General features: G+C 41.6%; 1 protein-coding gene across 21 annotated transcripts in view; it reads left to right on the forward strand.

The window, feature by feature from the left end:
* Positions 1-16,597, forward strand: part of MICAL2 (microtubule associated monooxygenase, calponin and LIM domain containing 2) — a 141,452-nt gene that overhangs the window by 17,680 nt on the left and 107,175 nt on the right. For all 21 annotated transcript variants that reach the window (XR_014543683.1, XR_014543684.1, XR_014543685.1 and 18 more), the window contains exon 2: positions 13,520-13,877. Coding sequence is in view for 15 of the 21 variants with exons in the window: in XM_083595899.1 (XP_083452025.1) it covers positions 13,578-13,877 (300 nt within the window). In the remaining 6 variants the exon portion in view is untranslated. The remainder of the gene's footprint in view (positions 1-13,519; positions 13,878-16,597) is intronic.

The raw sequence follows: 16,597 nt of genomic DNA on the forward strand, positions 1-16,597 counted from the left end.
CTTATGCTTGCTCCGTGTGTACAGCAGATCATCAGATTTTGCCCAACAGAACATGTGATTGCACCAATCTGCTCTATTTCCAAGGGCTGAAAATGTTGACACACTGAACTTCTTTGGCTTGTCAAAACAACTCTTGAAAAAAAGGAGAGAGGCTTAACCAAAGTCCTAATTAGATGATGACCTGGTTTGGATACCTGCCTTGCCTTGCAGGCATGCTCAGATCCAACCTTTTAACCTGCAGATGACTAATATCCAGCCTGCAGCAGTGAGTGTACACATGGACAAAGGTGAACAGCACTGGGAATCCCATAGGAATTAGCCAGTGCCTCTCATACTTCTGATAAGATTTATTCATCACATCTACTCAAAAGAATCGTGCTCAGTTACTGTGAAGGCATCTTGCAGTTACCCTCTGTTCTCCTGCAGTAAAACAGAAGTAGATATTCTCTACATGACACACTGAAAGAATGGGATCTCTACCCCTTCCCACTTTCTCCTGCTTTTGAAACTTTTTGTGGTTTCTAAAGTTCTCTTAAGAGAAAGAAATGCCTTCAGCCATGGTAGCTTCCCTTTCTGCAGATTCACACTGATGCTGTTTTAACTCTGATAGATCATGATGATTCTTTTTTGTGTGTGGATGAAGCTGGTTTGATTTTTTTTTTTTTTGCTTGGCTTCCACGTTGCCAGAATAGCCTATCAGTGGCTCTGCTGTCTCATTTGGGTGTGTAAATGAACTTACTGGTGTTACCAGCTTTGACATTTTCTTTAGGTTTTGTTTGTTTGCTTTTTGCGATTCCACTCAATGACATGTCTAAGCAGGTTAAGGATTTGATATGAAGATGACTAACCTCTGAGCGCGCGCACACACACACCCCTCCAAAAAATAGGGCCAGTTTTGTAAGCTGGGAGTGAGCAGTATGCTTTAGTAAACTGACTGAACTGGCCCTGTGTTGAGAAAACGTTATTGCCCTATACAACAGCTATGTATAGGGCAATAATGTTTCTCCAGGACCACAGCAACCCATCTAGGGTTATAAAAGTAATCTGAATTGTCCCATGCATTTGAAACTAAATTTTATTTCATCTGTGGCTGACTTGTACCTTTTATATTTTATATGCTCAAGGCTGCGTAACTGATGGCTTGACACTAATTCTGTACTGGGCAACAAATGAAGTGATTGTAGTAGGGCATCATGTGACTGTGGCTTATGGTCCGATTTCTCTCACCACACTCTTATTCAAAGCTTTATTGCTAATACTTGGCATCTTTTGCTGCAGCAGAAAACAGTGAACTCATTGTAAACTGCGGTTAATGGTAGAAAAGCAGAAACAATTTGTTTTCATGATCGGACCGTTGTCTTGGTACTAGTTACTTGTAGCAGGTACCTGGCAAATGGAACAATGCTCTGCAGCATCCTGTTGTGCAAAACCACTCCTGGGGCATTTGTACTGGCAGTCCCCTTCAAGGCCAGGTGAGGGTACAAGCCAAATAATAGACCAGGATACGTATGTAGGTGAAAATTGGCCACAGCTTGATTGACTAACAGAAATAGCTGGACCTGGCCTGGCATTAGGACAGAATCTGTTGACGAAGGAATGTCTGATCTGAAGTCTGATCTTGATCCCCACAGGACTGCTGGGGTATCTTATGGGGAGTTATCCAGCATTAAGGACCCAGCATGGCACAAAACAGTACAGTGGTACCTCAGGTTAAGTACTTAATTTGTTCCGGAGGTCTGTTCTTAACCTGAAACTGTTCTTAACCTGAAGCACCACTTTAGCTAATGGGGCCTCCTGCTGCTGCCGTGCTGTTGGAGCCCGATTTCTGTTCTCATCCTGAAGCAAAGTTCTTAACCTGAAGCACTATTTCTGGGTTAGCAGAGTGTGTAACCTGAAGCGTATGTAACCTGAAGCGTACCACTGTACTTCTAATAGCTTTAGATGGCTACTGACCAGCTTGGCTGCTAAGGCCTGGGGTTGTTTGCCCTTCAGGCCCCTTTTACATATACTCTACCCAATGCCGCTTCTGCCCAAATTCTGACAATAAAGACAAGATGCCTAACAAACATGTGCTGTTCACTGGGAGAAAGGCAGTTGAGAATAAAATTCCTTTCTGACCTTGTAAACCAGTGACCACTGGAAGTCTTAGAGGGAGCCTTTAAACTGAAGGAGGGAGGATTGGGAAAGTTTGCCCTACTTGTGGTGGGGAGGAAGAAGGCTGGGCAGAATGGCAGACAGTCCTTTTAGACGAAGGGCCACCAGTCTACCCTTCCCTGAGATCTCACTGGGCTGTGCAGAGGGCCCAAGATCTCGTGGGAGGATTACTCTTTCCCTCTAGCCATAATAGCTACTGTGCCACTCCACAAATCAGCTGATGGTTCCAACATTCTTGCCAGGCCACAATATGTAGAGCAAGACATGCAGTTGTTCAGTCTATAACTTAGGCACAGAAAATAGGTATTAACTTTTTCTCTTGAGTAGCCTTCAGAAACTAAGAGGTGTGCCTTCCCCCAGTACAATACTGTAATATGTTTAAAGAGGAAACTACTTGCATGGTCTGAAGGCACATGAGCTGAAGCTAAGCAGGTCTGGATCTGACCAGTGTCTGAATGGGTGACTGCCAAGGAGCCACATATACACTGCCTTGGAATGAATTGTGGAATAGAAATGTAAAAATGTAAAATAACTCCCTATTTAAAATTAATATTTGCAGGGTTTTCTTTTTAGACTCTTCTTTTTTTCTTTTAGAAATCTGAGATCCAAAATTGGTGCTAGCACATTGAATAATTGTTGCAAAATAACTTGGCTTGTCTGTAGCAAATTTGTCATTTGCTCTTAACTTCTGATCATTATCATCGTATTAAGCAGGAATGTTCCCCGTACCTGCAGGTGCAAGAGCCTCACGTGCTTTAAAGGTGGAATATGGAGGTGGATGTTGAAACAGACAACTTGTGATTTGTAGTAGGTGTTTGAATGCTTGCTGAGATGCTTTAGACATTACAAGAAACAGGAAGTGGGAGTGAGTTGTGCTTCCTCCTTCGCCCATAATGTATTAGGAAGGAGAGAAGGAGAGTCACTGGCTGTTCTCCTATCTAGAAGGCGGGTGCATCCTGGGATGGGGTGGGGAATTCATGACCCTGCCCCAATCTTGCATGCTGCAGTGGAAACATATCATGGAGAAGCACGTGATTCTTTCAGCAGCTGTTAGCATGCATGAAGTGCCCTGACTTTGTTGCCAGTTTTTGTTAAGTTATTTCTTACGTATAAACTCGATCTTACAGGACAAATTTGTTGAAACAGCAGAGCAGCATGAGAGTTTGTATGTTTGAAAGAAAAAACCTATACAAATGCAAATGAAGTGGTGTAAAATATTTACAGCGACAAGAAACAAAGACTAAGTGTGCATAATATATGAGAACAACCTAGAAAAATAGAGCACAGTCAAGAAAATGGGTATTCATGGAGCCTTCCAAAGTCAAAACTTCATGATGCTTAAGACAGAGTGCCTCCACACACAAGTCTTTGTGAAAGTGATATGCTGTACTGAAAGACGTCTTTCTGCACGCGCACACATTGGCATGACCGCATCAGGCACTTCATTCAAAAGTAGCATTGCTTTTTAAATGTTCTCCCTGCTCTATCAAAAGGCCTCAAGCTAGGTTATCTATCATATGTGTGGGAAAATATTACTCCCTTTACAAAAACAAAATACAAAATCCACAGTTGTTCCTTCAACAGCAATGTGATAGTAGGCTGGGCTGAGACTTTTCTTAGAGCTATTGATGCTGTGACTTGATGACCATGGTGGTTTGAGAGTGGGAGGTCCAAATTAAAATCTCCACTCTTCTCAGCTCATTGGGTGGGCCTTTGATAGGATACTGTTGCTTTGGTGGTTTTGATTCCTGCTTGTGTGCGACCCACGCATCAATGGGATTCAGTATGATAAACGTATGTTCAAGGTTGTCCCCTGATTTTGATACAGCTTTGTTAAATACATGCTTGCACATGTATAGTAAGCTATAACCACAAACAAATTATGCTTTACGGCCGAGTGAGCAGTGTGATAGTGCACATTGCTCAAATCGTGCCCAATCCTCACTGCCCTTTGTCAGCCAGGGAGAAAGCAGATTACAGTCCTGACTTAATGTTACATTACAAACCTTGGCTTCCTTTTGTGAGTTGTTTGGAGAGAAACAAACCACAGGTGCTGGTTTGCAGATAATGCTTAGTTAGCACTTTCCTGGTTGGCAAAAGGGAGAGTGGGGGAATGAGAGATTTCAACAGCATCCATCAGCATGCTTCATGTTCAGTGTAAGCCATAGTTTGCATCTACGACTTACCGTGATGCCCAAACCAGGCCTTAATAGTTCTTGGATACAGAGCCAATAAGCAGAATCTTTTGTACTTTAGTCAGTCACTACAAAGCTTTCTTTTAATTGGCTGTCTGACTACATCTCTTGGCGCTCTTGCATTAAAAACCATCTATCTAAAACTGTTGGCTTTCAACCAAGATATGTTTTCCTTTTAATATTTGTTAAAAAAAATAAGGTTTAATTTGATGGGAGTTGAAATACAGCTTCTTACATGATAGAATCATAGAACTGTAGAGTTGGAACAGACTACAAGGGGCATCTAGTCCAACTCCTTGCAGTACAGGTACCATGAGGTTCCCTCATCCCATTCGGAAGCATACCAGACCCTGCTTAGCTTTGCAAATGTGTTAGAAGTTTTATTGCAATGAGCCTTTGTTATTCACATTTGGTAAGAGCATCACTAGAGCCAAGCTTGTTACTTTTTAAAAATTAAATATCACTGTGAGGTACTGGTCAAATTAGAAGCTCTCTTGGAATCTAGAAAGGGTAACAAAACTAGATAGTGCCCCTGCATACTGTTGACGCTGACTTGGATTTCTGAGTGTAGTTTGTTCCCTGACCTAGTTTTGCTATCATGCATACCATGTGCTCATTAAGTGACGGAGAATTCTGGGAAAGTCTGAAGAGGAATTTAAGGTTTGTTGTCACCTGCTTCTTAAATTAATCCAACTTTTAACCACAAATTACACCTTCCTCCACACTCCCATCACAGTGTTTACACCTATGGTCATTGCTTAGCCTTCAGTCATGTGCCTTCATCTATGTGCAGTGGTGTAGACTGAGTTCGTTCCATTTTTGACCAAGTGGTAAGCAAATGGGGCTCAATGAGATAAGCAGCTTAGAAGGCCTGCTGATTCTTGGGAAACTAAACAGACTCCCTGCTATAAACTGAAAATCTATTGTCCCTGATCCATATTTCTAATTGCTGCTGCTTACTTCCTTGGCTTTGTCCTCACTGGTATTTGCAGAAATTTTGGGAAGGGAACTAGATGGTATTCCATGGACAGGGTTTGCTCCTTTCATGTTATTTAGAAGCAACGTGAATGTAATTGGCTTCTGTCAAACTTTCCTGGATGTTGAGGATTTCTCATCCCAGTTGATCTTCTCTGCCTCTGGGTGGATGTTGGGGAACCTAGAGAAACAAGCTTTGCTTGTAGGTGAAATAAATAGCTGGAATGGCTGGCAGGTTTGGGCTTGTCATCGCTGTGCTTATGCCAAACTTGTTTCTGGCAGTTGTTTAGCAATACTACAGCTGATAAGATCTTGATAAGGTTGGGTGGCTGGCTAACGTTAATGTTGATATTTTCAGTACACATTATAGATTGATGCTATATATCAGGAGGTTGCTGCTATAAAAGGAGCTGAATTATTTGTGTCTGTCTGTGAAAGATGCATGGTGTGAAAGATTCGTGGTGGATACATATGAATGTAGTGATACTTTCAGGAAGGGAGTCAGGGAAGTTACGACAATAATGGTGACAAGAGGAGAAGTTGTAGACTTATTCAATGCAGATACCTTTCCAGGTTCTATTAGTACCCACCCAAGAGTTCATAAATGTCACATTTTGATTCTATAAAAAAATCATAATTTGTCCCTATGATCGGCCTCTTTGTATGAGGATTGGAGTGGCCAAATATAACACCATTTTTAAAAAAAAGAATCCAGAGGAAATCTGGGAAATTAAATTTAAAATATTGCTTGAGTTGAAAGATTGTACACTGAATATTGCAGGCTTTTAAAATTAGAGCAGAACTTTACTTTAAAAAAGACCCCACTCAAAAGCACTACAAGCATGCCTGATAATAGTAAACAGTATGTAAAACACATCAGTGAGAAGATTCTAATTTTCATCCCCGCCCCCATTTTTTTATTTACTGGTAGGTGATCAGAATATGCTGTGTACCTTATTAGCAGAAATTGCCATTAACAATGCAGTGGGAGATAATGAACTTAATCTCGAATATAGTTAATTAAAAATCTGATGAAGTGGAAGGGAGAATAATGCATAACTTGATTAAATTACTCTTGAACCTTCAAGCCATGATATTCCTGACCATGAAGGAAAAGAGTTTTGGGTGTGGACTACTTCTGGAGCTTTTCCCTAGTGAACTACCAACTTGTATTTCGGTGCTAAGGTGGGTTGTGTCAAATTCTTAGTTTTAATGCCATTTACTGATTTGTTATAAATACATCATTGTTGATTTAGGCTATCTCTTTGCCTTCAAGATGAGAGAGAAAGAAACTACTCCTTTGTCCTCTTCCTCTTTTTAGCAAGATCAAGATGATGATGGAAGGGACCCATCCAGATGGACTTAGTTCCTCTTTAAGGGATGCGGTTACTTGTGGCTTTTATCTCAGACTTCAGTCATTGCTACTTAATGATATGCAAAGCATTCACTTTATTACTTCAGCTTCAAGTTTTAAAGGGCCAACGAAGCTTTGGTGGTTGATTAAAATTGGAGGGCGGGTTACTAAAAATGATGGGGCTGTTAGTTAATCACGTGCATATGGGTTGTGTCTTTTTAAAAATGTATTGCCGCAATATACAACGACAAAATAAAATGAAGATGGCCCTTCTAACAATGAGCGGAATCCGAAATTTAGTAAACAGCTTTCAATATTTCCACTTTTCAGAAGAAAGTGATTATTGCATGGCTCTTCTTTTCCCTGGTCTGTAAAACATACATGTTATGAAAGACACGCACACACGTACTAACCCTCTCAATGTATTACTCATGCGTAGGGCATAAGTGTATAAAGTTAGGCCGTGCTTTTAGCCCTGCCTGGGTCATTGCTTCCTTCTCATTTTTTGAGAAGAGCGTTCAGCATGTGAACACTTGCCTTTGAGTAGGGGCTTTGGAGGACCAGGGCAGCTGACCATGTGGTATCCCAATTGTGAGGAGCCTCTACAGTGGTACCTCGGGTTAAGTACTTAATTCGTTCCGGAGGTCCGTTCTTAACCTGAAACTGTTCTTAACCTGAAGCACCACTTTAGCTAATGGGGCCTGCTGCTGCTGCCGTGCCACCGGAGCACAATTTCTGTTCTCATCCTGAAGCAAAGTTCTTAACCTGAAGCACTATTTCTGGGTTAGCGGAGTCTGTAACCTGAAGCATATGTAACCTGAAGCGTATGTAGCCCGAGGTACCACTGTACTTGCAAGCAGGTGCTTGCATGCTGGGCTTGCTTCTCGCATAGCCACGCACAGTGAAAGGATGACACAACAGGGGTGGCTCTAAAAGTTCCTTACTCTACACACTTATGGCCTACATGTGAGTAACATGTGACTAAGGCTCAAGTGCTTAGGTATGTGAGCTTTTTCTTACTGAGCACTAGTGCAAATACTGTCACACCTTTTTTTTTAAAAAAAAGAAAATGGTTAAAAAACAACAACCAACACACACTCTCCTCTTCAATGCTTCAACACTGTTTGACTGCAGCAATTTACAACTATAGCTAGAAGGTTTTTCAGAGTGAACTTTGCAATCAATTAACGTGAATTTGCTTCACATCTTGGAAAGCGCTTCCCATGAGGATCATAATATCAGGCTAATTTAGTTCAATATAAAATGGTTGTGGGTAGCTTTTCTATAAAACATGGAGGCTATTTTAAAACTTTTTTAAATTAAAGGTTGCCAGATAGCTTTAAAGCTAACTTTAGTTAGCCTTACTGTGTGTCTTGGATGCGATTTAAAGCAAAGGCAGGAAATAAAGGCAGAGTGAATGCTTAGCCTTTGTAATAAAAAGAAATTGGAGCACCACATAGGGACTTGCTTTAGTAGTGCCGACAATATCCCAGGAATATAACATGGAAAAAACATTATGTCCAGGAATTGAGCTAAAAGTTAAGATTACTGTAAATGAAGCAGCACGGTGATAAAAAATATACAGGGACCCATAAATACTGTTTAGGAGAGAATATGTGTTAACCACTGAATTATGATGTTTAAATGCTTTAGGGCAGTATTTTCCAGACATCTAGTCCTGGGATACAGTCCCTCCCCCATTAAAGTTGGAGGCTCAATCCACTGTACTCTCATTAGAAAAAAGTGTATCTGCTTTCCTAGATCAATAGACAAGCATCTTCCTTAGAAATACTGTACAGGTTAGCATAATGAAGACTCAGGGTTGAGGCAGGATTGCTGGGCAAGGTGGGGATTCAGCCTGTTAGTTGCAACATGAGCTGTGCTGCTCCCTTAGTCATTGGCCATAGGTCATAGGAGCATGCTGGCCCATCTAGTTCAGCATCCTGTTCTCACAATGGTCAACCAGATGTCTGAAGGAAACCTGGCAAGCAGGACCTGAGCTATCCATCAACCCCCATTGTCTCTCCTAGTATTTCACTGGTTCTTAACTGCAGTCTGGGAAGTATAGTGGTTTAATTTTCTGAGGTACACATCATCCTCTCTTTCAGCACACAGAGTAGGGCTCAATACCCTAGGGGACACTCAAGGTAAGGTTGGTGGATTCTATCCCAGACAAGAGGACTGTGGTGAATTTACCTCTATGTGTATGTGGAGAACCATATTTGATTTACCACTGCTGATTTTCCAGGTGTCTGTAGGGGTTCCTGTTTTTCTCCCACTGCCAGCCACTCTTGCATTTCAACACCTCGTAACCACTGCCACCAGGCATTGAGACTATGCTGCTTAGCAAACAGTATAACGAATGGTTATTTCTTATTCACTGTAAAGGTAAAATAATGTAAATACTATATTCAGTTGGTAGCTGTTTCTTTAAGGCTTATGCAGCTAGGTAACAGCTAACTTTCAGCTGCCAGTGGATACTACGAGATCCCAAGCCTGACTTTCAACATTCCATAAATGTTTGAAACTTGGGATTGCTGTGATATTTGTAGCCCTTCCTGTATTCTCTGACTTGGCTGAATAGGCAGTGTGCACTAGTAGGGTTTGTACATATAGCCCTTATATATGAAGAGATTAAATTTAATATTTATGTCCTGCTTTTCTGTTAAAGTAATACGCAAAGTTGCTTATAATGGAGAACAAAACACAACGTAGCAAAATGAAACATCAGAACACTAAAGTTGCATATATAATATAAAAACAGTGTTGGGAATCAGAATTTCTCCCGGTTGCTGTTCCTTTTGCTGTTTCCAGCAGAGCAGAGTCTCTGGGGTTCTGACTTGGTTCCACTAAAGGATCACTAGAAAGGGTTGCTTTTCCTTTGGCAGTCACTTTCCAGGCAGCAGTTCCTCCTACTGGTGGTGTCCTTCATGCTATTTTGGACTTCAGTTTTTGGCTGTGGGTTAAGTCATCCTTTGTGACCTCATAATTTTAAATTATTTTAAAATAAACCATTTTAATATTGCTGAGAATTAAAATCATCAATACATGGTGATTTGTGTTCCAAGACCTGCTGTCACCATCTTCAAAAGTGCATGGTGAGCTTCCCTAAATACACAGAAAATTATGGGAGAGCAACAGCCCATGAGACTTCTGCTTGTTTGGTTCCCTTTCAGTCAGGCAGCATTGGTGGTGCAGTGGGGATGGAACTTTTCATGCTGAGAACTAGTGGCGGAATTTAGGAAGACAAAAACATTTAGAAACTATGGCACAGGACCTCATGCATCTGGTGGCCACCATCCTGAGGCTTGATAGAATGAGACATTTTTCCTTAGAGGATCTGAAGTGGCGCCAGCTAAACCTGGGAGGTGTCTTTCCTTGAAACAGCTGAACCCATGTGACTTTCTAGCTTTAGACATTGGCAGACTGTATAGCATTGGCCTACAACTCCCAGCATCCCTAGCCATTGGCTATGCTGGTTGGGGCTGATGGGAGTTGGAATCCAACAGCATCTGGAGAGTACCAAGTTGGCCACCACTGCTCAAGGTGCTCTGTATGGACTAATGAGTTCCGGCACAACTAGAGCAGTGCAGGGGAAATGGCAAAATGCTTAAGATCCACTGGGAAACTTCCTTACTATGCCTGGTCAGACCATTGGTCCATCTAGCCCAGTATCTTCTGCTCTCAGGAAGCAACTCTCCAGGGTCTCTCCCCCTCCACTACCTGATCCTGTTAACTGGGAATGCCATGGATTGCCTACTAGGTTTTGTTCAACCATAACATAGACAGGTCCCTGCACCCGAAGAGTTAGCCTCAAAAATAAAAGGAAATAGATGGCCTGAAACATATGTGCTGTAAGAAATGCAAGGCAAATTACCACAGTATTGCAGAATATAAGCACTAGCTTGCAGTGCACGGCTGTGCAAAGTGGCGAGCAAGAGAAATGATCTTTTCAGAAGGGTTGCTGACTTGCTTGCAAAGCTTTGCTTACTGTATTATAAACACTATGTTAAGAAGAAGAATAGCAGCTCATCATTTTGAAAGAAAGAGGTGATGCAGAAAGGCCAAAGCAACAGTTTCAACAGAGGTTCTGTCGTTGCTCCTGATAATACTTACTCAAAGCCTTAGAAAAAAAGAAGTTTCAATCCAATCCTTTTGGAAGCACTTATGCACAGAAGGCTCTCTAGCAGGCATAAACAAATCCCTGTTCCTGTTTCCCTCTTTTTCCACAGTGTGTGCATACGAGTGGTCAATGCAGCAGGCTATTGTGAGGATAAACCTGTTTGCACCTTCCATAAGCCTCTCCAGCTTTTCTTCATTTGGGTAGTTAAGGAGTGCTAAAGAAGTGGGCTGCGCAGGAGCTCATGAGGAATCGTAACAGTGTGACATGCTGAATGCAGTTGTGTGTACCCCACAGAGCAGAGCTGGGTGGGAAGAGATACTTGTTATGGACACTCATAATTTGTCCGTGCAGAAGCACTGTTCTGAAATAGGACGAAATTGAGACTTACCGAAACTATGATTGTTGGATGCACACTGATGTTCTTGTCACACTGAATGGCTTGATGGAGACTGAAAGCTTTCCATCACGTAGTACAACATCCAGTTTATGTTTTGGTAGCGAATGTGTCGTGTGTGCGTATCCCCTTCATTTTTGTAAAGTATTGCAATCATGTAAAACCATTTGCCTCTCCTTCTCTCAACTTCAAATCCAAGCACAATATCAAGCATTTTTGTGATTTTGAAATTGGAATCCATTATCGTAATGGGGCAGCAATCTTGTGCATTTTCTTTTGCATTGCTGAATAAAGTATAGTTAATATTATGAGCTGGGAGAGTGATGGATTAGAATTCTCTGGTTAGTACAGATAAAATAATAGGGGGCTGCACAGACTCTAGGAAGAGGGGAGGTTGTTCGGTGGAGCTCATGTTCTGTAATGAATGAAGAACAATCTTGCACAAGTAAGCTGCAGGCACCAATTTGATGCCCTCCAGATGTTGCTGGACTTTATCTTCCATCATTCTTGGCCAGTGACCGTGTTTGCTGTTGCTGATGGGAGTTGGGGGAGTCCAACAACATTTGGAAGGCATCACGTTGACTGTAGTGAGGTAAGAAATGTCTAACAATATTACCAGTGTAGGGAGAGAGATTTTATACTTTGACTGCTCTGTTTCACTGCAATTATTTGGCAATGCTTTTTATCCACTTCTTCTTAATTCTTTTTTAAAAAGTTGATTTTAATTGAAGTTTTATATTTATGAATGTACAACATAAAAAAAATCTGACCAAGCAGAATAAAGTACCGTTCATGAGAATGTCAAGTATAGAATTACCAAATAGCACCTTATAAACCCCTTCCACTTCATGACTTGACTTGCTAGAGGTTGCAACAGGATCCCATCCTTTTTCAGATAGGATATGAAAGGAGAATCACGTACTAGAATAAACAGCCTGGTGGAAAGGGAACAGGAATTTATTCTGTCATAGTGCAGAGTGAGCATTCTTCATAAACACTGTTGTCTATCCAAGTAAATTGTGCAAAAAAGGATGCCGCAAGAATGCATTGTGCATAATACATCAGGGTGTAGGTGGGTGTTGGACGAATAATCCTATAGTAACCCAAATCCTCTAACAGGTTGGATGTTACAAATGGTTAGTGAAACACAAGTTCTTGACCTTTGAAACACTTAACCATGAGTTAATGTCTGATGTGACTAGACTGTACTTTGCCCTATTAAGATGTAACCTTACATGTACTTCTAAAACAGCACAGCTGATTCAGTACAGAACGAGAAGGTGAGGGAAACCATTGCGATTGCCACCTTGTGAAGAGAGCCTATAAAGATTGTTCCCCGCTTTTAATGTGATGTTTCCTGAGGATGTGTATTTTGGCAACAGCATAGCTTGTTTGGGAACTCGGAAGATTTTGGTTTTGTGTGAAATAATTTTGGGGGTAATTTTGAAGACACAAATGGTAGGAAGGGGAAAGTCAAGCAGCACCTTCGCTTGTTGCTGTTCCTGCTGTCCTACAAGAAACTATACAACTGATCAGCAAGTGTATGCTGAGCATCAGTTATTTGTTGTTAAATTAAACATATTGCTCGGATACTGCTTGATGAAATCCTGAGAATCTCAATTTTCACAGTTTGAAGGGTCAGTATGCTTACAACCCTTAAAGTAAGAAAAATACTGGGTGATCTCATAGTAACAAATGCTAAGGACATTTTGAAAATCGTGCTCTAGGAAAGTGGGAAAGAAGCAGTAGGTTGTCACTGAAGAAGGTAAATCTGCCATCCTTTCTATTGCAGTTTTGCAAAAGTAAAGGTAAAGGGACCCCTGACCATTAGGTCCAGTCGCAGATGACTCTGGGGTTGTGGCGCTCATCTTGCTTTACTGGCTGAGGGAGCCGGTGTACAGCTTCCCGGTCATGTGGCCAGCATGACTAAGCCACTTCTGGTGAACCAGAGCAGCACACGGAAACACCATTTACCTTCCCGCTGGAGCGGTACCTATTTCTCTACTTGCACTTTGATGTGCTTTCGAACTGCTAGGTTGACAGGAGCAGGGACCAAGCAACAGGAGCTCAACCCGTTTGCAAAAGTAGCTAGTTATAAATAAAAGAGAGCAGAGGCATCTTATTTGGGAATTCTGCTTTACATAGGATACACAATTTGCTGAAAACTACTGTGTTCATTTATTCAGAAGTGTTTGTCCCTCAAGGTCCGTAGATTATTCCCACAATGTGCTTTGTATCCTGCAGGCTTCTTAACCTGTAGTTTGTAAGGATTTGAATCTTGTCCTAAGGTGGCACTAACTTGACCTATATCTGTCTCTTCCTAGGTGTTACATGCTTGCGAAAACCTGATAGCATATTTCAGCTGAACCCCAGCCTAAGAGCATGCCATTAGGATATTCTTCTTTTACTACTTGGAACATGGGGGAAAAGGACGATGAGAAATATAGCCAAGCTGGCCAAATATTTGAAAACTTTGTCCAAGCCTCAACATGCAAAGGTACAATCCAGGCCTTTAATATCCTCACTCGTCAACTTGAACTAGATCCTTTGGACAACAGGAACTTTTATACAAAACTTAAATCAAAGGTGACCAGTTGGAAGGCCAAAGCCTTGTGGAACAAGCTAGATAAGAGAGCAAGCCATAAGGAATATAAGCGTGGGAAATCTTGTGTGAACACCAAGGTAAGATGCTCTGTTTTGAAAGTTGGACCCTTGCTTCTTCTGCATGTCAATGCTGTGCTGTTCAAGTTGCAAATTGTGCCTGGTAGCCACAATTTGGAAGTGTGCAACTGTCACTGCATCTGTTAACTGCTTTAATTACTCACCCTCCTGTGATGACCAGCATATAGTTCATGCTTTTTATGGTCTATTTATGGATCACTTCCCTCATCTTCGTATGTTTTTGGAACGTTGATTGGCTTATCTCCCCTTGCAGGTAGTCTATCAGAAGTCCCCTTGGTTCACTCCACTGCCAATTCTTATCCATAGACTGCCATAATCTACAGGTTGTGTGCATTTGTCTTTCATCATCGGATATATATATATATATATATATATATATATATATATATATATATTCGAAGAGGCTTATCTGCATGTGTTACTTCATTCAAATCAAAGCCAGGAGAGGAAGGAGTGTGGGAAACTCATCTGGCTGATAACCCACAGCATCCCTGCAGTTTCTGCTAGTTGGCCTAACAGGAAGTTGTCAGTGAGTTTATATCACAGCCTAAAGGAAGCATCTTGTCAAAAGACTGAGCCTCTGGGGGATTGGGTAGGCCTTTCAGTCTATTAAGCTTTGATATTTCATTCAGCATCCTTATGTAATTTGCAGGACTTTGTTTATTATTGTATTTGTATAATATATGTCCTCGAGCTCTGAGCAGTGAATATGGGATTGTCCCATTTCCCCCTGAGGAATGGCTCTTCATGATAGTAGGGAGCAGGGGTGGAGAATGAGAGCAGTGGACAGAATATGAATAAATGAAACAAGCACAATGTTGGCTACTATATTAGCTGTATCTGTCACTTAAACTAGCCCATAAATGACCCAGATTTGTTTTTACTGCTTATCAGTGTAAGCAGCCTGAATATATGAAAATGCTTAATCTGGGGAATGCAAATGAAAACACTGGCTATGGGCTGCAGGCTTACTGTGGCTATCTAGCAAGCATTCCTTGCTTATGATTCATAGTCTGCTGTGAAAATATATCTATGGCACATGAATGATAGGAAGCGCATCCAGACAAGAGCAACTCCCCAGTGATTATGTTGACGTCATGCTGTTTTTGGGAGGTTAAACGTACCAGCCTGTGAACTAGCACCTTAATAGATCCATCATGGTAAAATGACTTGCCAGCATAGGAGTAATTGCAGGGAAGCGGGTGGGCTTTCAGAAATGGGATGGAATATATTTGCATATTAACAGGGAATGAGTCTCACTGTGGGTTCAAGAGTCAGGGAACTGAACCCAGGCCAGTGACTCTGGCCCAGTGTGGAAAAGCCCAGTTCAAATCCTTGCAGTGCCATGAAGATCTGTGTGGTCTTGTGCAAAGTCAAGTCTCAGTCTAACCTACCTTTTGATACTATGATACTATCCAATGTATGTTAAGCATCTTCCAAGTATTAACATTAGGGCAATAAAATTATACTATAAAAATTACGCTTCAGGCTTTGTGCTAGAGAGAAAACATAAAACATAAAGAGAAGCTCAAAGCTGCATGTTTGTGTCAATACAGAGGAAAAAGTAGAAATGGAAACAGAGCGCTCACTTGTATTAACTACTGAGGCTTTTTCCCCTGGCATTGCAAGTCGAAGCAGCAATGATAGCTTTAAGCCTCACATCTGAAAAGTCTCTTGAAAACTGATAACTTGTCAGACAAAATGTAAAGTTTTTAGCTGTCTGCCCAAGCAATGCCAAAACCAGGGGGAGTTCTCAGGAACATTGAAAGCTGCCTTAAACTGAGTCAAACCCCTTGGTCCTTCTAGCTCATAGAATCATAGACTTGTAGAGTTGGAAGGGACCCCAAGGGTCATCTAGTCTAACCCCCTGCAATGCAGAAATATGCAGGTGGCCCATATGGTGATCAGACCTGTGACGTTGTCGTTATCAGCACCACACTCTAACCAGCTGAGCTAACTGCTCAGTATTGTCTACACTGACTTGCAGTTGTTTTCCAGGGTTTCACACTGGGGACATTCTCAGCCCTCCGTAGAACTGAAGCTGGGTTTTCTGCATTAAATGCAAATGCTCTTCTCACTTAGCTACAGCCTTACAGTTTGTGGATGGTTTAGTTGATAGCTTCCTGAAGGTTTAATAGTTTACTAACTTGGCTATGGGTCATCTACAGGGGTCAGCAACCTTTTCCAGCGGTGGGGCAGTCCACCATCCCTCATACCATGTGGTGGGCCGGACTATATTTTGAAAAATAATAATGAACCAATTCCTATGCCCCACAAATAATCCAGAGATGCATTTTAAATAAAAGAACACATTCTACTCATGTAAAAACACGCTGATTCCCAGACCATTTGCAGACCAGATTGAGAAGGTAATTGGGCTGCATCTGGCCCCCAGGCCTTAGGTTGCCTACCCCTGGGTCATCACATTTGTGCAGTGGACTTCCATTTGCCTAAAGAGACTTGCCCTTCCTTTCCTCTTCATGCAGCCTGCATGAGCCTGCTTAGCTTCAGCAAGTTGATGGCCTCATGTGTCTTCATATCATACTCAGGCCCATTACATTTCTTGATTCAGGAAGACTCTGTGTAGGGTACAGGGAAGGTAGGTACTATCTGGACGGTCCCACAGAGCGCTTCAATTTTATCATGGCTTTTATGAGATGATGCTTCACTGAATTACTCATATCCTGAGTAAGGAAGAGTATGTAGGAAGAGTATGTAGA

Source organism: Podarcis filfolensis (genome assembly GCF_964270895.1).
Source record: "Podarcis filfolensis genome assembly, chromosome: 1".
Lineage (NCBI taxonomy): Eukaryota > Metazoa > Chordata > Lepidosauria > Squamata > Lacertidae > Podarcis > Podarcis filfolensis.